The following is a 21,346-nucleotide window of genomic DNA, read 5'->3' as shown; positions in this document are numbered from 1 at the left end:
GTTGTGAAGATGAAATTAAATAATAGACCCTTTGAAGGCCTTTTGAAAAGCTAAATGCAAAGGAATATGCAAGCTATTATTTGCAACTGAAATATGAATTTCACAGTTAACTGTAGTAACTGGGGCTCTGTTTTGCCAAGCTGATTTCTGCTTTGCAAACAGTTTGGGGAGGAGATGATATATGTGATGAGAGCACTTTGAAAAGTTAAACGCAGTGTAAAAGTGCAAGGTATTATTAATTGCAAGGGAGTTATCCACACAGAGAACATCTGTAGGCTCTGAGGGTCTGATTGCTGAGCTGGTTTCTGCATTGCTGACAATTAGGAAACAAATGTGGGAGGGAAGCTTGGAACATGTGACAATGGCTGGGTTGCCTCTCTGGTGGCACTGACTGGCTCTTACAGGGTCTCTGCTGTTTCCTCTTCTGTGTGATCATCCTGCCTTTCTACCTGTTCAAAATTAGTGGTTCAGGGTATCAGATTCTGACAGGACCCCACTGCCAAGACATTCTGTGTCCCTAGGGGATTTTTTCCTCAATATAGAGCCTCAGTTTCTTCTTCTGAAAAAGTCTTGACTTACCTTGTCTTTGGAGCTCTAAGAAAACACAAGATGATTATCAATTCCAATGTCAGTTTTACATTTTTACAGAAATATAAATGTACATATTTTATTCACTAATATTGGCTCAACTTCCCAAACTTTACAGAGCTGTAATATCAAATGAGTTAATCTTCCAATTCCTTTAAGTGATATATATTATCCAGATTCAAGATTTATATATATTCAAGATTTTTGATTCCCAAGGCTTGATTGACTTTCCAGTTTATATAAGTGATAAGTACACACACGCACACGCACACGCACACGCACACACACACACACACACACACACACACACACCCCTCCCTGATACAAGATTTTATGTACTAAAGATTTCTAATTACCAAAACTTTATAGCAAAGCCAGGTCTCACTGATCTCTCTCCAACAGAACATAGGACCATGTAACATTGTATTGAAAGAGAATTAGGCAAAGCAAAAGAAGACTTCTCATGTTTACTCTTGCTAACGTTTTACAAAATCTTAAGAAATGTAATTCAGTACAAAGCAAATAAAAATTGTTATTAATAATTAGAAATTTGTATGCAACAGCTGAAACCAGTAACTTCAAAACTACTGTTTTAAGAGCATCATGTAATATGATAATGAGTTTTTATGGAAGTGGCTGTCATGGTTATAGCAATAGGATTTACTATTACCTATCATATACTGAACATTACTGCCATTTAATTTATGAAGAATTACCCCTGGAAACCTATTTTAATTAAGAATTTATATATGGGGAAAAAAAGCCAATAAACTTATCTTCAATATGATACATTTTCTCTGAAGATATGAAATTATCATGATATTATAAAATATTTGCCTTATCTGTTGAATGACACCTCAGTTTAAAATTGGGGTTAAGAGCAGAGACTCTGGACTCTGACTTCTTGGGCTTGAAACCACGCCCCAAGTGACAAGTTATTTACCTTTTTATTTCACCTCTCCTAAGCCTCGGTTTTCTCCTCTGTGAAATGTGCAAAGCATATCTGCCTGACTTACATTACGGCAGCAAAATTTTTTCTTATGGCTTTTGTGTTAAAGGAGAATAATTATCCTTTTTCAAAACTTTTTTAATAGACGGAGTAAATACAGTAAAGCAAAACAAGAAGCGGACGAAGAGAAGCATTTGAATCAAGGTACAAAAAATTGGATTAAAAATAATTTTATTTTTAGAGGATGTCTCATGTTTTCTAGTTTACAGATGTCTAGATGATATTCATGTGGCTATTAACATGTGTTATATATTCCTTCCTCAAATGCTGTACTTCAAGGGGATCAGACTGAAATAGGTGATTCAGGATTATTTAAAGTGAGATTAAAGATGGCAAGCAGGGTGGAGAAGTTTCTTTAGATCCTTCTTTTTCCTTATTTTATGTTCTACCCTGAAAAAGTATTGGTCTAGCTGGCTCATTCTTGTAGCTGGGTGGCAAGATTTAACAGATAATTTTTCTCATATCAGCTAAAAACTGGGGGTGGGGGAGGTGTAAAGTATGAGAAATTGAATAGTAATTGCTACTCCCCAGTGACTGGCTGTATGTGATATAGAATTCATGACTATCAATAATTTTGTAATGGATTCTAGTTATTTTGATGTTTCAAATGGGGTCAAAGAATAAATTCAAAGAAGTGGCTCTAGACTGCCTTGAGCAAGATATAGATTCAGACGCTGTCTGGGAGAATCTTCTGAGATGATGACAGTGTTTTTTATACCTGCACTGTCCAAGACGTTAGCCAAAGGCCACATGTGCTATTGAACACTTGAACTGTAGCTAGCGTGAATAAGAAAGTGAATTTTAGATTTAATTTAATTTTGACTTACATTTAGATGGCCACATTGGCTAGTTGCTAACATATTAGTGCAGGGAGGTAGAGTGAAGAGAGAGACTGGGAGTAACAAGATTAATCTTGATGGTGATTCCCTTGGCTAGAGCATAGAAAGTGATGAGGAATATGGGGTGTCTGACAGCTTTCCATTTCTTCACCTTGTTTTCTTTCTAAAAGCATTCTTTTTAATTTTCACATGGTATGTATGTTTAAAAATAAAAATGATGTACTAAAAAGAAGTAGTGAGAAAATGCCAATTTAAGTAGATTATTTCCAATGGTGGGTATAAGAGGAGTACCAAACCGACAGGCTTGGAAAATCAAAGGGATTGGGCCAACTGGTGCCCTGCACACTGAGTGCTCCAGCAGGAGAGGGGCACATGCCAGTGGAAAGCCCTCAGTAATGACTTCCGCCTGTTTGGCCTGAATGTCTATCACCAGACTATTTCAGAACTCATATTCTGAATTCAGTTTGTAAGGGAGTATGAGGTATGGCTGAACTGTACTTTCTGGTGTTCAAACCACTCACAATGAGGCTACAACAGTTATCTCCTGCTGAAGGTTCCAGGCAAACTTCAGTATCTTTGCTTATAGCATCTTCTTCCCCAAACAGAATAAAAGTGGAGGTCCAATATAGAGTCTACATTCTCAAATCAATTAGCTGATATTATCTCTCTTGTCTATGATGATCTAGGTTTAAGTTGGTTAATCGTCAGTCACATATTGAATGTGTCCAGATATTGGGCAAAATGTGACATCAGGGTCAGTTGAAAACAAGGTTCCTAATATCTTCCCTAAGGAAGGGTAGGTGACAGTGGTTGTAGGACTTAGTGCAGACAAGGGAGCTATGAGCAGCTGATTGGGACAACAGGACTCAGCTAACACATCCCAAATTTCCTTATAGAGATTCTCTTTTTCTTCGTGAGATTTTTTTTTTTTTTTTTTTAAATCTCATCCTCGAAGTGTGAAGTCATTCCAGGAAGTCAGTAGAGCTGCAGCCTCTTAAATAGCTAACAATGCTTTGTTGACCCACTAACGAAAACAGAGCAAGAATTTAAATATTTTCAAGACCATACACCTAACCTGACTTTCCTATGTTAAGTACTTTTAGACCCAGAGCATTTGTATTTATTACTTAGGTGTTAGAACTTATGTGGATCCCTTTACATATGAAGATCCCAACCAAGCAGTTCGAGAATTTGCCAAAGAAATCGACGCATCCTGCATTAAGATTGAAAAAGTAATAGGAGTTGGTAAGTTTATGAGATTCTGTCTGCTAATAAGTCTGTTTTCTTAGTGGGGGTTAAATATATGTATGTGGACTGTATAAATGTATACACGAATATGTATATGAGTATATTGTATGTATATGTATATATGTAAATATCTGTGTACATGAAATTTCCTTATTTGGGGTATAAAATATGGTGTGCTATAAAGAACTCTGGTGCAAATTTTTATTTTATTCTAGGAAAAAACTTAATGCATGTGTGATCTGAAGTTTCATTGATTGCTTTTAAAATGTTCACTCTAGTTCTTACATTAGAACACTTTGGGAAGATTTCTTCATTAAGCCTTAGTTTTCTCTGATGAGATGGAGCTCTGAGCAACTAGCTCAGAGTTTTGGGGAGGATTAAATGAAATAATCTTTGTAAAGTGCTAACACAGTGCGTGGCATCTAATAAGCACTCAACATGTGTGAGCTTTTGCTCTTCTTGAATGTGTTTCTGGTCCATTGTAGATTCTTTTTCTCTCCCAAAGGTGAATTTGGTGAGGTGTGCAGTGGGCGTCTCAAAGTGCCTGGCAAGAGAGAGATCTGTGTGGCCATCAAGACCTTGAAGGCTGGCTATACTGACAAGCAGAGGAGAGACTTCCTGAGTGAGGCCAGCATCATGGGACAGTTTGACCACCCCAATATAATTCACCTGGAAGGAGTCGTCACCAAATGTACGCAGGTCACTCCCTTTACAAAGCCAAGTTAGAAGTTACTGAGAAATTAAACACACATTTTCTTTCCAGGGAAATGACAGATGGAGCAGACCCACTGATTGCTAATAGGAGGAAATCAGTGCAGGACAAGTCATTAATCTTGTGGGCAGCTCTGAATGGGTCTATGGTTTCGGCTGATACCCTATCTCCAAGGCAGCTTGTGTGAGATTTTAGGGAAATTAATATTGCAGATTTTTGGTATGCCATACCATCTTTCAAATTTTTACTCAGCCAAACTGATTGTCACAGGGTAGATACAGATGGTAAGCAAAATAAATTTTAAGTACTTTTTATATAAAGCACAACAAAACTCGCCACACCTTGTGTTTCGCTTGCAGAGGCAGCAAGTGAATCTTGGTAATCTTTATTATTCTGGGGGATTTGCTTGTCTGCTCTGCCTGATTTATGGCTGTTGCAGTTTGGCACCCATTTACAGTAACACCTGGTTGAACCTTCCTTTTTTAGTCCATTAGCATTTGCTGAGCCTGTGAACCACGCTTCAGTTAAAATACTACACAGCTCAACAGATGCATTTTGCGAAGCAAACCCAGAATACATCTGTAAGGCTGGCTAAGACCAACTTATAAAGTGCCCCCGGTCAGTGTAACTGAAGCGGTTACTGTTTAGGGTGGCTCTGTTCCAGGAGTCGTAGTACCTGCTACAGTTATAAGTCAACAATCTTGTAAGCCAGGGGCTGTGTCTCCAGGAAGGTCAAGGCTTTCCTTATTTGATTCAAGGTGTCTGTGTAAAGTATCCTGAGTCAGTGTGTGCAGAGTGGTGAGAATACAGCTGCCAAGCTGGTGAAGGAATGAGGCAGGGCAGGTTAAAGAGTAAAACTGAGGCATGAGATGCAGGGCAGAGGGGTAGGAGGACACAAGGCACAAAACCTTTAGGAAGAGGGAATGAAGAGGTTACTAAAAAGTGGGAGAAAGTATACACTAGTTCAGAAGACCTCGAATTTAAGGTACAGAAGAACCTTCTGGAAAGCTTGTAAAAACAGTTTCCATCCTCAGAGGTTTGATTCAGCAGGTGGGGTGGGGCCCAGGAGCTTGCATTTCTAAAAGGCTCACCATAGGTGATAGACTTTGAGAACCATTGGCCTGGGGACAAAAGACTTGCATACCAGCTCTGCTGCTGTTAAAGCATGTGCCTTGACTAGGGGCTCAATTTTTCTGTTTCAGTTTTCTTTTCTGTAAAATGGAGATAAAAATAGAGCTTGCCTTAAAAGGGTATTTTGGAATGAAATAAAATATTTAGAGTGATTAGCATAATGGAAAATTTTTTTAAAAAACTCTTTAAGTGTTAACTGGTGTTACTATGTCTTAAGAAGTTTATCTTTCCCCATCTTCAGGATCCTTCGAAAAAAGAATCTTGGTGCTAAGGATATATAATTTTCTGCCTAAGTTGAAGGCTATAATTAGCATAGAATAGCTCTATTTGCTTTTTAAGATTAGTTTTACAGACAGGATATTTTTCTGTTGCCTGTGGCCTTCAGGGCTGCCCAAAGCCCTTCACTACTTTAATTAAAAGATAACATTCCATTTAAATACTTCTACAGGTCTATTTTCTAGAAAGGAGGCTCTGTTCGGCTTGGGGTGTTTTTCCTGCCGCAGACAGTGATTTTCATAGCACCTCTGCAGAAGAGAGGAAAAACAGGGGATCTTTGTATTAGAGTCCCACCGTGCCTCTAAAACGTGTAGCTATTACAGCTGTAACTGTTATAAATGACTGGATGCATTTGCATAATGCAGTTGTCACTGAATTAAAATGATTTAAAATTTCCCTTGGAGAAAGTGTCCCTTCCCTACCCCCCACCCCACTGCACCCCTGCCTGTTGCAGGAGCCCCCTCCATCTGTGAGCCCGGCCCATGTTATAAGCTCCTCTGCTTACGCAGACATTCATCTTTCGTTCTCTGGTAGAGCTGTAAAGACTCTGACAAATGGATTCTTTTAATAAACAGAAAAAGGAATGTAGAAAAATTCTGAAGTTGGTGCCAAGAGTCAGACTAGGGAGGTGTGAGGGTGAAGGGGTGGAATGGAAGAGTGTGAATTCATTACCAGCAGTTACTTGAGTAACTTTTTAAATGGACAGTAGGACCATAAATTCTCTCCACTATCCCCTCTCTTTGGGATCTTCCACTCTGTTCTCTGCTGCTCCAGAGGTATCTAGTGAAATGGAAGTAGGTGTTAATGCACCTCCAGGAGAGTCTGCCCTTTCTCATTAGTTGACAAAGTGTCTTTTGATTGAGGAAGGTTAATTAAAACTCATTCAGATGCATTTGTTCTGTCAGAAGACTGTGGTCACAGATGTAGAGGGTAAATGATTCTCAGAACTAAGAGCTTCCTATTTATATTGATGAAGGATGGAGAGATGTATGGGGATCACTTCCTCCAGCAAAGGGGGAAGATGGGCAGTTGTCTCATAGATCCTTTCGTCTGCACCAAGATGCCTACTTTTTCTGCCAGCTCTCTCTCCTCACTTGAAAATAAAATCTCCATGCTGCTGATTTCTAATCTAAAATGTTTGCCTCTATCCAACACAGCTACTGCTCCCTGAAACTTGCGTTTCTCTAAAGAAAAAAGTTTCTCTGCCCATTGACTGCTTTAGCATCACACAAGTAGCTCTTCTGGGGACAAAATAAATTAATTATCCTGAAGATTTTTTTTTTTTTTTTTTTTTTTTTTTTGCATTTAAACAGGCCTGCCCATTTATCATTTTTCCCCTTTTGCTTGAGAGAGCAATTATCCATTCATGTGCTCACTGGATACCAGAGGCCACTTTAGTTAAAGACCTTGTCAACAAGCCATCCAAAGGGTTAACCTTCCAGATGGAATTTAAACCTAGTCGTCCTTTTAATATTTCATTCCTAGCTCCCCACAGCTGACGCATAAGCTTGGCTTGTTTTAATTAAATTAGATCACACAAGACAGGTGTCTTGGCAGTAAAATTGTGCACAGCCCATTTTTATCTCATTAACTGCAGCACTCATCTAGGATTTGTGTTTTTCTTTCTGAAAACTCTAGGTAAACCAGTAATGATCATAACAGAGTACATGGAGAATGGCTCCTTGGATGCATTCCTCAGGGTATGTGACTACTTCCATTACTTTATATATTAAACCCAAGAATGTTGGCATTTAGAAAACTCTAACAGATTCCTTGTATCCATTCTGTTTGGTTGCATTCATGGACTTTTTTTGATGGGCAAAGGAAGAAGAGGAGAAAATGAGAATTATGTGATTTTTAAGGATATTAAATAATTCATGTTCAATGAGGGTGGTTCTGAATTTGATTTATTCTTGTATCGTGGAGCTGTTTGAGCCTAGATTCATTACAGTTGGATAATTTCCATTTATCACAGGAAGCAAACCCAGCTCCTAGGGTACACTCCACTAGTGAATTCGTGACTTTGGTCAGAAAGGCTCAGAAATAATGTTGAGTTTCATTGCATACCGGATACAGATATCAAAAAAGATCCAAGTAATAAATGCTTGGTGATAATTAACTTGGCCTACTGCTAACAGGACTGTTCCACACTCCTTTCCTATGCAGAAGAATGATGGCAGATTTACAGTCATTCAGCTGGTGGGCATGCTTCGTGGCATTGGGTCCGGGATGAAGTATTTATCTGATATGAGCTATGTGCATCGTGATCTGGCTGCAAGAAACATCCTGGTAAACAGCAACTTGGTCTGCAAAGTGTCTGATTTTGGCATGTCCCGAGTGCTTGAGGATGATCCAGAAGCAGCTTATACCACCAGGGTAAGGAAGATTTGTCACCTCTGGGCTGTCACACTGATGAGACTGTCCTCTCTTCTCACCTTGATATTGAAGCCCTTTGTGATTTTTTTGTTGTTGTTGTTGTTTCCTCATCCTTCATCCTCTTCATATCTCTGCATCTATTTTAAAACCATGTTTCTAAGAAAAGGGGGATTTTGAATCACACCATAGATGTATGTGACTGTTTTACAAAGCCACAACCTAGAAGCAAAATGAATTCTCTTTTCCCTCTACACTTTTTTGGGCAAAGTACTAATGAACAATAAGAGGGTGTCTTTAAAATAATGAGCTAAATGAGCAGCAAGTATACAGGGTAATTTACACAACAGATAATCAATTCCTAAGAAAATCAGGAGGTAGCTTCACCTGGTGTATTTTTTTATACTCAGCTTTCCTTCCTTCCTTTTTGTTTTAGATGTTCTATCTGGCTCTTTTTTATTCTTTTAAGAAGATCCCTATTCTAAACAAGATAAAACGATGTTTCTAGTTGGTTGACTACTGAATCTGAGAACACATATACAGGATTTATAAAGCATTTACACTATACAAGGTTTTCCAGTATCTAATGGCCTTCATTTTAGTACTGGCAGATAAGCAGGGATTAGGGCACAGTTAAGGGTTTTCAGTATACAGTTAATGGCTTTGCTATCTTAGTTTGACAATCTGAATATAAAATACTAATGGAATAAACACAGAATCATAAAACAGTTATTGGCCATTAAGGCTGACACTGTTAAAATCAACACGAAGCAGACAGTCACCGGGCATTTTCTTCTTTTATCATTCACCGTTTTGCATCTTCAATCCCAAGCATTAGTTGGGGGGGGGGGGGGTTGGGGGGTTTTTTTTGGTTTGTTTGGTTGCTTGGGTTTTTTGGGTGGTATTCAATTTCTTTGGCTCTAGTTTGGTGCTTACGCATATCCTCTTTTGAATTCCAAGTTGTCTATTCATTTAGAAAAGAATACACCTTTGTGAATGCTGAAGATCTTTCATTTTTCCCCAGCAGTCTGAGAGAGGAAAGTTAAGGAGGCTTCTATAATGATACATTTATCTAGATAAAACCTCAGCCAAATATTTAGGGAAGACAGAAAGCAGCACAAGTGTCTTTCTGTAGCAAGTATGAGTGTCATACGCTGGGTTTTCAAGTAAACTGCAGTGTATCAAAGTGATTTCCAGTACAATTTATTGTCCCATTCAATTTATTGCCCTACCAAATAAAGCAAAGAAAAGGTTTAAATGCTACTTCTTGAACAGCCCAATAGTCTGAATTCAAGTTGAATTAGTTTTCCCAGATGGAACCCTAGGAAATTTGAAACTCAATTAAAAATCCCTTGCACATAAGCATAAACAAACAATACATTTGAGTTAAAGACAAAGCATTTTAAACTTTTCCTGGGTTAATATTAAGTTACTTTACCATTTGTGCAAGTGTTTTTTAAAAAATTAAATAGTAACTAAAGTCTTGCCCTTATTCTGTTAAAGTCAATAAATAATAGCTCTAGAGTCTGGAATTATTTGGCTTCTTATAATGGCCTGTTTAGTATATTGTTTTCTAGCTATATGGGACATGTTTCTCATGCTACGTAAGAGTAGGTGGACAGTGCAATGGATAGAAATGTTCATTTTTAACTTCCTTCATTCACGATTTCTGACAATATATCAAACATTGCCTTTGTGCTGCTGGGTGAGAGAATCCAACTAGGAGTCAAAACAAAGGTCAGCTACATATCCTTTGATATCCCATAAATAACCTAAGTATTTCTGTAAAACCTAAGATTTCCTCTCTGCTTCAATATTGCCTTAAGCAAAGTGCAGATAATAGGGAGCCTTTTAAAAAACAATTAGATTATTTGTTCACTTCCCTGTGACTAAAGAAAACATATGAAGAGAACTGTCTCAACCTGAAAGACTTTAGTTAAAATAAACAAGTTCCTTATGATTATTTTGAGAGCTATCTCAGGAATGCTGTTGTCCTGCTTAGCAAGCAGTTACCACATTCAGAAACTAAAATGGCACATCAGTGATGTACTAAGGGAATGACTTATGGCTCCAATGTTCACAGGGTGGCAAGATTCCTATACGGTGGACTGCACCAGAAGCAATTGCCTATCGTAAATTCACATCAGCAAGTGACGTATGGAGCTATGGAATCGTTATGTGGGAAGTGATGTCGTATGGAGAGAGACCCTACTGGGATATGTCCAATCAAGACGTGAGTCTCTGTGTTCTGAAATACACATCTTTCCTTTGAGATTCAGGAAGTTCTGCATTACTATATGATGGAGTGAGCATCAGATTTGAAATGATACATTAAACTCTAGGTTCTTAATACGAATATATCTAGTAATCTAGTTTGACATTATGACTAGCAACGACTGTTGATTTCAAGAACCAAAATTAGATGGCCTACTTTGTATGCTATGGAAGATAAATAGATAGATGCATAGACTGATAGATAAAGAATATGGGATAGTATTTTTACTTGGTGAACTTTCAAAACCATACCAAAGCAAAATTAAACTTTCAATTTAAAGAAAATGCAAAGATTATAAGAAAACAAATTTCACATGTGATAAAATTGACATGAAAGGTTTATTGAAAGAAAACTAGTGAATATTTTAAAGCTGGCAGAGTTGTAATTAGAGCTTGCCCCTTGAGGACTCTAAAATAAAGCTTTGCTCAATGACCCTTTGTAAATTATGCACGTCCCTTCAAATGTGCCATCTGGACTACTTCGTAAGGGAGTATACATGCTGCCTGCAATTTCAGAAAAGCATTCAATAATGACACTAATAAGATTCCAGAGTAGTAGAATTTAATTACAAACATCTCCAGTGAGAAAGAAAAAAACAAAACAAAAAAATCCTAGATCGGGGGTCTTTTTCGAACACATTTTAGCTAATTCTGGAAAAATATTAGTTCTAGAAGGACTGGAAATCAAATCAAAGTAAAATGGCCATCTATACTTCTTTAACTTTTCTAATTTTTTAATGTGTGAGGTAGACAATGATCAGAAAGTGTTTACAAGTGCATGGTATCCAGTTTATCAATTAAAATTATATTTTAGAAAGTTCTCTTTTCAAAAATTTTCATTGTGGAATGTTACCTGACCATCTGCCTTGTCCTCCTGAAACAAGAGAAAGTCACAAAGGCTTGACAACTAGAAAACCAGGTATACTTAAGAAATGGGATTCAGGTTGCCCTATCAATAAAAGTATGTTCAGAGCAATAAAGAAACTAATGCACTCCATATCTAGTGGAGCAAAAAGAATTTTCTATTCTGACCAACCAGATTAAGGGAAATGGTAGTGTTGAACATTGTATTATCTGTAAATTATAAAGGAAGATTCATAGCAAATGGGAAGAAAGATAGCAGCTAGCTTAAGTGATAGGTAATTATAGGCTGGAAAAAGACTGCAGAGGGGAGTGGTGTGAAATCTGTTGTTTGATGTGATTATGCTGCACAGACACCTTCAAGTAGCTTCTTGTAGCAACATTTGGATTCAGGTTACAGACTCAAAGGGACAAAAACAACCTAAATGAGCAAGTAGTGCATGTATTTATTTGATTATTTGACACTTAAACTTCCTTTTTTTAGTTGAGAGTCATGACCAAATGTTCATAAGATGTCAGTTTTCATGCCCTAAATATTTTCAGACCTGTAATTTTGACAGTTTCTATATTACCTTAAAACAATTCTTCTGTTTTAAACTTTCGGTTGTGTGCCTTTATTCATGAAAAAGCATCTGAAGCCATTTCTTGCCCACAATTAATATTGATCTATCATTCGTTTCCATGTAGGATTCTGTGTAGAACAGGAATCAATGGGAAATGTAACTGGAGAATTACTTACATGAGTAGATTTTATTTGGCATATGGTAAATAGAGTGAAAGGAACGGTTGAAAATTTGTCAAACTAAACGATTTTTGTTTGTGTTAACCTTCTGCCCCCTAAAATTTTCAGCAGAAAACTGAGAAAATAGGTTTTGTTAACTCATAAGCCATTTTCCAAGCTGGCAGTAAACAGGGAGCTTACGAAAGAGGATTAATCAGTCTGAGGGGTTATAACTAAGTGTGTTACCGGGTGTCAGCCCGGCGTTGCTTATGTTCTCATCAGTTCAACATAAAATGTTTTCATCAAGTCTAGGAGTCAACACCATGAATCTGGAAAAATAGAAGAAAGCCAGAGAATCAAGCTGACCTTGTGTAATTGCCAGGAGAAATAGAATAATGACCAGTAAGATGGGCAGAGGGAAGTGTACCTTAGAAGTATATAACATTGATAGAACAAGATGTTGGCAAAATAGGTGGAGAAATAAATAAATCACAAGATGACTGTTAAATTGAACCAGAGTGCTGGTTAAAAAAGACAACGGTCATACTGGCACATAGAAACTGGACTCAACTGAATTGACTATTTTCTGTGGACGAACAATTTCCGAGCAGTCTGTGGACCCACAGCAGGGTGAATCCAATATTTCACTGAGATGGCTGCAGGCACTGGCTGTTTTCTCTAGCAGCTCTCATTTTGATGGGGGGTGGGGGAAGACTGATTTAAAACAAATAAAAAATTTTAAAACCCTAAAATAAAAGCACCTCCAAAATCTCAGAGGACACCCATAAACAAAGCTTCTTAGTTGCCCAGAAACTATGAATTAATTCCTCTCTTTAAATTTGGCATGCATATTACATTACTGGGATTCACACCCCAAAGGAGGAGGGAGTGGTTAGAAAAAAGCCAATAAGAAAATAGTGTAATGCCTGTGAAGATGGATTAGAAAAGTTAGAATTAGCAGAGAGACTGTTGAATGTTGTTGATATCTTATTAGGCAAGAGGACCACTCAAGATAGTCTTAGGCAGTAAGACAATATTACGTACCATTAAAACTTCCTTCCTTAGATATAAAGGTCCTATTTAAAATGGAAATTCCCTAAAAGAAGGGTTTTTTGGTTATTTTGTGCTAACATTTAAAAAGAACTACTAATACCTTTAACAAGGTCAATTGACACTCAACTGAGACCATGCAAGAGATACAGAATTGGTATCTGAGGATATAGTCTTCCAAAAGGGAAGGAAGCTGGGCTGTGATGTTGACCCACTAGCTGTCTGAACAAAAGGACACAGGCTTAAAACTATGCAAAGCGAATTCCATTTTGGAGACAATTATTAATGGCTTCCTAAGGAAGGTCTTAAACACCAGGTCCGAGTCTCTTTTGCTCTGAGTGTTCAGGTGTGCTGATGTTGAACTACAGAATGAAGAGGGGCAAGGGGCAGGGCCCTGTGATCTCTGACGGCCATCGCCAAAGCTCGGACACCATGTTGCTGATCTGATTGGGTTCTAACCACTTTGGTGCATCTTCACTTTAGAGTCCCAGGTTAGCATTGTTTGCCATCTGAGAACACCTCATAACAACAGCAGGCTTTCGTCTCCTGTTGCCAGTGATACTCAGGTCCAGCTTTGGCTTCTGTGAAGGAGTTGGAGCTGTTCCCATGCTCAAGCTTGCTGGCAACTTAATGTACAAGACACATGCCAGTCGGGAGGGCGACCCTCCCACAACAGCTTGTCTGGCAGCTTCACGTATCATTCTGTTGTCTTCCACAGGTGATTAAAGCCATTGAGGAAGGCTATCGGCTACCCCCTCCCATGGACTGCCCCATTGCACTCCATCAGTTGATGCTGGACTGCTGGCAGAAGGAGAGAAGTGACAGACCGAAATTTGGGCAGATTGTCAACATGTTGGACAAACTCATTCGCAACCCCAACAGCTTGAAAAGGACAGGGACGGAGAGCTCCAGGTCAGCTGTACTTACTTAATAGTGATGTATAAAAGAACACATTGGAGGTGGCAGGCAACTGGTGACTCATCTGCGTTCCTGCCTTTTCACCAGAGGCCACTTTACAGCTCTCTGCAAGCTGGGTGACTTCTTTCTCAATTAGTAGAGTATTTAAGGTAGTGCTGTTTACCATTTTTGAAGAGCCTAATACCTGTCAGCCCTTAAACAGTGTAAGACAAAAACATTTAAAACAAAAACAACAAAAAAAACAGTAACTAAAAAAAAAAAAAACGATTAATGTCTTTATTTTATAATGTTAGACCTGAAAATTTAAGAAAAGAAATGGACTGGACACTTAGAAGACATTGGGATCAGCAGATGCTATATATTGAGAAGAGAAAGCAACACTGGAATAGTAAGAAATAGAAATTTGTGGACAGTTCTTTAAGCACTGCAACTTTTTAAGTTGACTTATAAAGTGTTAATTGTAGCAAGAGATTCATTAGGTTTCAGTTTTTCTGGTTTCCCTTTTCTGAGTCTTTCCGAATAGGACACAGGGCCAAGACAGAAACTGATCAAATTACAAAGCATGCAGAGGAATGTTTGAGAAGGGTTTTCAAAACCAAAATGACTGGACCACCTGTGAAAGAGGTAGTTACTTCATCGGAAAAGCAAAACGAAGTAGCATTTCAGTCTGTGATGACTTTAAAGATATTGTAAAAAGTCCTATAATCAATAGAAGCTTCTCTGCATGGAGACTGGGCTTTATTGGCATAAGATTCTGGATGCCTAGATCCCTGTCCCATCTGAAAGGGTGGAGACCTTCCCTATCAGTTAAAGTATCTAAGAAGACAGGCATAATAAGGCCAGGTGACTCAGGCCTGCAAGAAGTGAGGACCTACTCATCTCCAAATCTGAACTTCTTAAAGGCGCTGTCTTTCATCATAACCCCAAGTTAAAAATAGAAGAACATTTTTTCCCCCTGATATCTAAGCCCTTCCAGTCTTTACAGACCCTCTGAAGCTCTCCTTCAATCTTTCTCCTGAAAACTTAGCCTGAAGATCCTAGAAGAGAAAGAATACACTTATTATTACAATACATGAAAAGAAGTATTTGGAGCTGACAGCAGAGATACTGTATATTCTCCTCTAGGCTTTCAAATCCCTATCATCGGCCACTGTACAAAAAGCTGAATGGTCAAGCTCTTTAGAAATTTCATTGAAAAGGGCTGAATTCACATCTTACCTCTGCCACCTGGTGAACTGAAGAAAAAAAAAAAAAATCTTTCTAACACCTTCTGGCTACTCTTTGTTCTGTTCTCCGAGACCATGAGGCCTTCTTTCCAGGTCCCACAGGCTTTTTTGATTCCAAGGCAAACCTCCTCCACCTTTTAGATCTTCATCTCCAGTCCCCGTATGTTTTTTGTCTGAGGGTCCTAGGGCCGGTACTTTGGCATTCAGCGCTGCTTCTGCCCGCTAGCATAAGCTGTTCAGCCACTAATACTGCATCATGTCTGCTTTGCACCAAAGTACAGAACAAATTGATTTACTCGATACACTTTTCTCAGTTCTAAATTTTTCTCACTGATCGCACTTAAATAGCTTTGATGCTTATTACTGCTTGCTGATAATGGGATGTAATATAACACGGTATGCGATTCAGCACAACTTAGGCAAATGTCATGATGTTCCTCAGAGCACAAAGCCCTCCAGAACAAGCTTGAGAATGACCCTTAGATCTATTTGACATTGAGTGAAAATATTTTTAATCCTAAGGTCATTTTGACCTTGTCAGGCACCTGGAACCTACATCTTGCCCTATTAATGCTCTTGACTTAAAATTAGATGTAAATACAAACTATGGTCTTTGTCTAATAACAAATATTATTGCTATAATCCAACACTTAAAATTCATGTGGTAATACAGAATTATTATATGGTCAATTTGTTATTGACTCAGAATTGGAAGAAGAATTAAATTTTGATTGTTCTTGCTGCAAACATCTGCAGAAGTTTACTCAGAAAATTGAACTTAATTGAAATAATAGACACAAAAGAAAGGTCACAAAGGCAAGATATTATTTGGATACAAAACTGATTGATAAAAAAATCTTTGTTAAAATATTTATACCCAAAGAAGTAATGCAAATCAAAATGATTTAGGTAAAATATTAAAAAATGAAATTGCATTAATTCTGCTATGTAGGAAATTAATCAAGTCATTATATTGACTTAATTTTATTTTTACAAGAAAAATTTTTTTGGTTGAAAATTCAGTAGTAATTATATGATTCTGATTTAAATGTTTGTGCTCATAGTCTCAGGATGAAAATTAGGTCAAAATGTTAAGATCAAACCCATTCTGTAATTTTTAGGAAAATTGGAAGTTCAAGAATAGTATTTAACAAGTAGCAATATTTCTGTACAGGTAATTATAGTAAAGGTGGTGTAAAACACCCCCGTGATTATTAAGTAGTTTGATGATGAAGATGGCTATAATTCTCTTAATGAACACTTTCCATAAATTGGTGATTTATTCTATATTAATATCATGAGGAATGGCAGAATTCCTGCCTGTAGTTGCTCTTGACAGTGACCTAATTTAAAACACCTGGGCTGAGAAATGAGTAAACTAATAAACAAGTTAATAAGAAGTGCTTTGATTTGTTGAAATCATTATTTAGGAGTCGCAGCAAGGGAATAGGAGAAGCACATTCCATAATCCAAACAGCGATCAAAGTGGCCATTCTTCCTGCCAACCTTGGCACACGTGCTGGTCAGGCATGGGCTGATTAAAGAGGGGATTAACTCCCTGCTGTACCGGGTTTGTTTGGATGCACTGAGCCTGCCTGCAGACCTGGCTGGAAGTATGCTGGACTTGAACTCTCACTGTTTTCTCTGCTTCCATCAAGTCTGGCAGGTTGCAAGCTCTCCGTTTTGCTTACTCATACTTCACTAAGGTTTCCATAGTTGCCGAACTAAAGTCTGTAATATTTAGTGCTGGCAGGAGCTGGACTCTTTCTGCAAAGACTGAAGAGGTTTCAGCCACAAGGTCTCCCCCAATCTTTACCCCGGGCTAGGATGTTAAAAGACCGATGAGCATTAATGCACTAAGAGGTCCACATAAAGCAAGTGTGGGAAATGAAATGAACAACAAATAGGGTGATTGATAGATTCTTTGGCAGCTTTGTGGAATTAAGGGCAAAAATCCACATGGTTACATTTGACATGGTTATTCCATTTAAAACCTTCTCTTGGCTTTTTAGTTCCCCTTGCCTACCTTGAGTGATCTGGCTTCTGAGTCTTTCCATCTGATGGCTCCTGTTTGTTTACACTTTCTTGTTCCATTTCTAGACCTAACACTGCCTTGTTGGATCCAAGCTCCCCTGAATTCTCTGCTGTGGTATCAGTGGGTGATTGGCTCCAGGCCATCAAAATGGACCGGTATAAGGATAACTTCACAGCTGCTGGTTATACCACACTAGAGGCTGTGGTGCACATGAACCAGGAGTAAGTACTCAGCGATGTAACACCAAAGGGTAAATCTAGATTTAATAGTATTTTCCTTTCTCGCTTTGAGCTGCATAATCATCCTACTCATTAAAAAACAAACAAACAAACAAACAAAAAAACAAAACTGGAATGCCTCTCATTTTGATTGAGTATAATTTTACACAGCCTCTATAAAGCACACCTACATTGTTGCATTCAATTGCTTAATTAAACATTTTTAATACACCTGCCTTGTTGTGCTGCATTAATCGTGGCTGATTCAAATGTGTGTCTGCATGAAGCCGGGAGAAAGAGATTCTCTGCCCGCATGACTTTTTCTCTCCCTCTTTTTCACCCTATGTACAGTGACCTGGCAAGAATTGGCATCACAGCCATCACGCACCAGAATAAGATTCTGAGCAGCGTCCAGGCGATGCGGACCCAAATGCAGCAGATTCATGGCAGGATGGTTCCCGTCTGAGCCAGTACTGAATAAACTCAAAACTCTTGAAATTAGTTTACCTCATCCATGCACTTTAATTGAAGAACTGCACTTTTTTTACTTCGTCTTCGCCCTCTGAAATTAAAGAAAAAAAAAAAAAAATATCTGCAGCGTTGCTTGGTGTACAGATTGCTGAAACTGTGGGGCTTACGGAAATGACAGCCGGTCATTTGAATTAGACCTGGAACAAATTGTTTCTCAGAAGTACTTGGGTCCATCACCAGTCTGTAAAATACATGTACCTATATAAATAGAACACTGATGCTGTGTTTGCTGCCAGACACGGAGCTTCTCTGAGACATCACTGATCCTCTCTCCATTTGGAATTACAACCGTGGTATTTTGTTTGGGGCCCGTATCACAGTCATCTCTCTTTCACTGGAATGAAGGCCATGCTCAAGAACGTTTTTGAAGGACTCCGTTGTAGCTTTTAAGGCTTGGTTCACACGGTGGAAATAAATGTAGGTGAAAACCATGTGGCTCCTCAGTGTTGCATCTTCAGCCCTCAGGCCACCTGGTGGATTACTATGTCATGGGGGTGCTGGAAGGAACAGGAAAATAAATTTTTTTAAAAAATGCAAAAACGCAAGCCCCACAACCCCTAACTGGACAAATGAGGTCTGTTTCTTCGGGCCTGAGGCTGTGGCATATAAAGTCTTATTTTGAGACTCTGCAAACTTATCATAACTACCTTATGGTTAGTGGGCTGTGACAATCTTGACGAGGGAACGTTCACACTTCCCTCCTTTAAAGAAGCAACCCCAAATCTATCTACAAGGTAAGTCAAAAGAACCAGCAGTGACTCTTTCTCCAGGGAAAATTTTTTTTTTTTTTTTTTTTTTTTTAACTTGGCCTCACTTGAGACACTGAACAGAAAATATTCTTTGATGTCTATCTGGTAGTTTGGGGTTTTTTCAGGATTTCAGTCCTTTCTTGGCAATGAGAGAGAAGACCAGACACAGTATGGCTCCCCTGCTGTTCTTCCAGGAAGAAGGGAAAGATGAACTATGTGAAATCAGGTGCAGGAGAATGGGTCCTGGACCTCACTGACTGTGCTTGCCCTCACAAGGGATTCCTGTTGTCCTTTGGTGCCATTCATCCATGCCACACAGACTGAGTGTCTTCTGGGTACCAGGTAGTCTCCTCAAGAGCTTTACACTCTAACCTTGTCAGGTCCCGTGCCCCATCCTTTGGAGAGTTTCTTCAGTAGAGAAGTACTGGGCGTTCTCATCCATTTGTCTCATTTCTATCCTGTTCCAGTAACCCCTGTACCAAACAGGATTAACCAAGGAGGATTTTGACCTTTTTTTCCCTTGGTTTTATCCTGAAAGCTATTTCTTCTAGAGCAAGGAATAATAAATTTGATGCTGTCAAATCTTGACAGTTTGGTAAAAACCTGTTTGCCACATTAGTTGTGAAAGCTTTTCTGTTCAGGAGAAATGTGAAATTTGTTTTTAAAACTACTCCAACAATTTTTGTTTTATCCCCACTTTTGCTGAAGTCTAGGCATTCTGGATATTCATGTTAAAAGTTGACAAATGTTGGTTGGGTTTTTGCTGCTTTTAAAAACATATATATTATTTTTTGCTTCAGTAAATCTTTGGAGTATTTTGTCTTCAATCTCCACAGTCGGATTTCAATAAGACAGCATTATGGGTATTATATTTCTAAGTAAAAACAGAGTGTTACTTTACATACACTGAAGAATTAAAAGTTTTACTTTCTTAAAATGAACAACTTATGACTTAAGGTACTTTTCTAAACATTGAACATATCCAAAGGAGAACATTTCAAAAGGGAGAGTGGGTCGATTTTAAAATATCGTAAAAAGTTTATGTTATATACTATTCTGGAGTCATTTTGTTACTGCTCAGCAGGTATCACTGTAAGTGAAATAATCAGGTGAGGATTGAAAGAAATGTGGAATATGAAATCTTATCTCATTCAAAGGTCTTTTTCTGATTCTTAACAATTTTAACACAAACGTGTTAGAGTCAAGGTCAATGGAAGGACCAAAAAAGGACTTTCCAAGTGTCTGTGATAGTATCCAGGAGCAATAAAAGTGTTAACTATCTCCACTGCCTCCATGAAGTTTTAGAAGAAAAATGTGAGAAGAGTAGGAATGTTGCCTTGTTTCCTGGGGCATAGAGCCAGACTGGCATCTGAAAACCTCTAGATTCTAATCCCAACCAAAATGTTGATACTGGGGTATTCGCTCCACTTTTCTTTGTAACTCAGTTCCTTCACCTGTAAATTAGAGAGATAATGATACCATAGTAATAACACTGTTCCTAATGCATGGTGTTGCAGGTATATATGAAACACTCTTATGTAAAACACTGTGCACTCCACAGAAACAAGGTGAGCCTCTCCTCTAATATTGATCCAGTGTTATCCATCCACCTTTCACTTGTGATCCCAAATTCTTTACTACAACATGCAAGAGTGGGGTAAAAAGGTCAGTGATAGGGGACCATGCAGATGAAGCTTCTTCACTTTAAATGGATTTATGGGAGTTGGAGGGTAAATGACCTATCAAATTGTTCCTGGCAGGGTACACATGCATTATTGAGCCTTGAAGTTTTTGAAATCGTTATTTTACAATTGGACAGACAGGGAAACATGCAATTAAAACTCTACTGCAATGAAAGGAACTGGATGGTAAGGACAGATGTCTTGTCACTGACTCAAAGGAGTAATGCTTTGTTTATTTAGTCACAGTGAACTCTTTTTAACTCATGACCCCACATAGACCACATGCTTTGTCTAGTCCCAGGTCAAGAAATTCCCAGTGATGAAGGAGTTGCCTGAATTCAAAGGCGAGGAGAAGCTTATTTTTCTCAACTCTTATTCTAGCATCAACTAGATATAAGCCTTCGCATTCCCACACTGCAAACATACAATTATTTTCAAACACACCCCAACTCCCCAAATTGCTCCCTTAATATCACAAATATATTTATGTAGTGTATATTTATATCCAGGTGTTAAGTGAAGAAGGAAGTTGGCAGACTAAAAGAAGAGGGATGTGTTTATGAGACCTCTCTTTTTCCTCTAAGAATGGAATTTGTAGTAGCAAAAGAGAAACTATCAAAAAGTTCATGCATTCACAAGGTGTTGATTATACTCCCAAGTTTTAAGGTCATATTCATGTTTTCCTCATCCTTCACATAAATACACGCCAGTCTGATGAAATCACTGCACATTCAAGTTTCAAGGACTACATTTGGTGGACTTAACTGATTTTCAGGGAGGAAAGAGTTGGAAATATATATCCAATCCTTTTCTTTCATTTTTTCATTATTGTCAAAATGAACAGCCTTAATGCTGACAAGTAGCTTCTTGGAAATATTGGTAGTTACTCCCAAACCCACCTTGAT

At 38.3% G+C, this 21,346-nt stretch overlaps 1 protein-coding gene across 3 annotated transcripts in view; it reads left to right on the top strand.

Annotated features, from left to right (window-relative positions):
• EPHA4 (EPH receptor A4) overlaps positions 1-17,981 on the top strand; it is a 132,569-nt gene extending 114,588 nt beyond the window's left edge. Inside the window, exons 8-17 of one of the 3 annotated variants that reach the window (XM_063076436.1) lie at positions 1,683-1,725; positions 2,310-2,322; positions 3,568-3,681; positions 4,190-4,375; positions 7,442-7,503; positions 7,970-8,179; positions 10,260-10,409; positions 13,801-13,994; positions 17,327-17,482; positions 17,831-17,981. In XM_063076436.1, the coding sequence (XP_062932506.1) occupies positions 1,683-1,725; positions 2,310-2,322; positions 3,568-3,681; positions 4,190-4,375; positions 7,442-7,503; positions 7,970-8,179; positions 10,260-10,409; positions 13,801-13,994; positions 17,327-17,482; positions 17,831-17,945 (1,243 nt within the window). In that variant the 3' untranslated portion in view covers positions 17,946-17,981. Of the gene's footprint in view, positions 1-1,682; positions 1,742-2,309; positions 2,323-3,398; positions 3,415-3,567; positions 3,682-4,189; positions 4,376-7,441; positions 7,504-7,969; positions 8,180-10,259; positions 10,410-13,800; positions 13,995-17,326; positions 17,483-17,830 lie in introns of all 3 variants that reach the window. The other 2 variants (XM_063076426.1, XM_063076419.1) reach the window with 2 other exon arrangements.
• Positions 17,982-21,346: the final 3,365 nt, after the last annotated feature.

Source organism: Cynocephalus volans, chromosome 1 (assembly GCF_027409185.1).
Source record: "Cynocephalus volans isolate mCynVol1 chromosome 1, mCynVol1.pri, whole genome shotgun sequence".
NCBI classification, from domain to species: Eukaryota; Metazoa; Chordata; class Mammalia; order Dermoptera; family Cynocephalidae; genus Cynocephalus; species Cynocephalus volans.
Note: the sequence above shows the minus strand (reverse complement) of the source record. Positions and strands in the feature narration are given on the sequence as shown.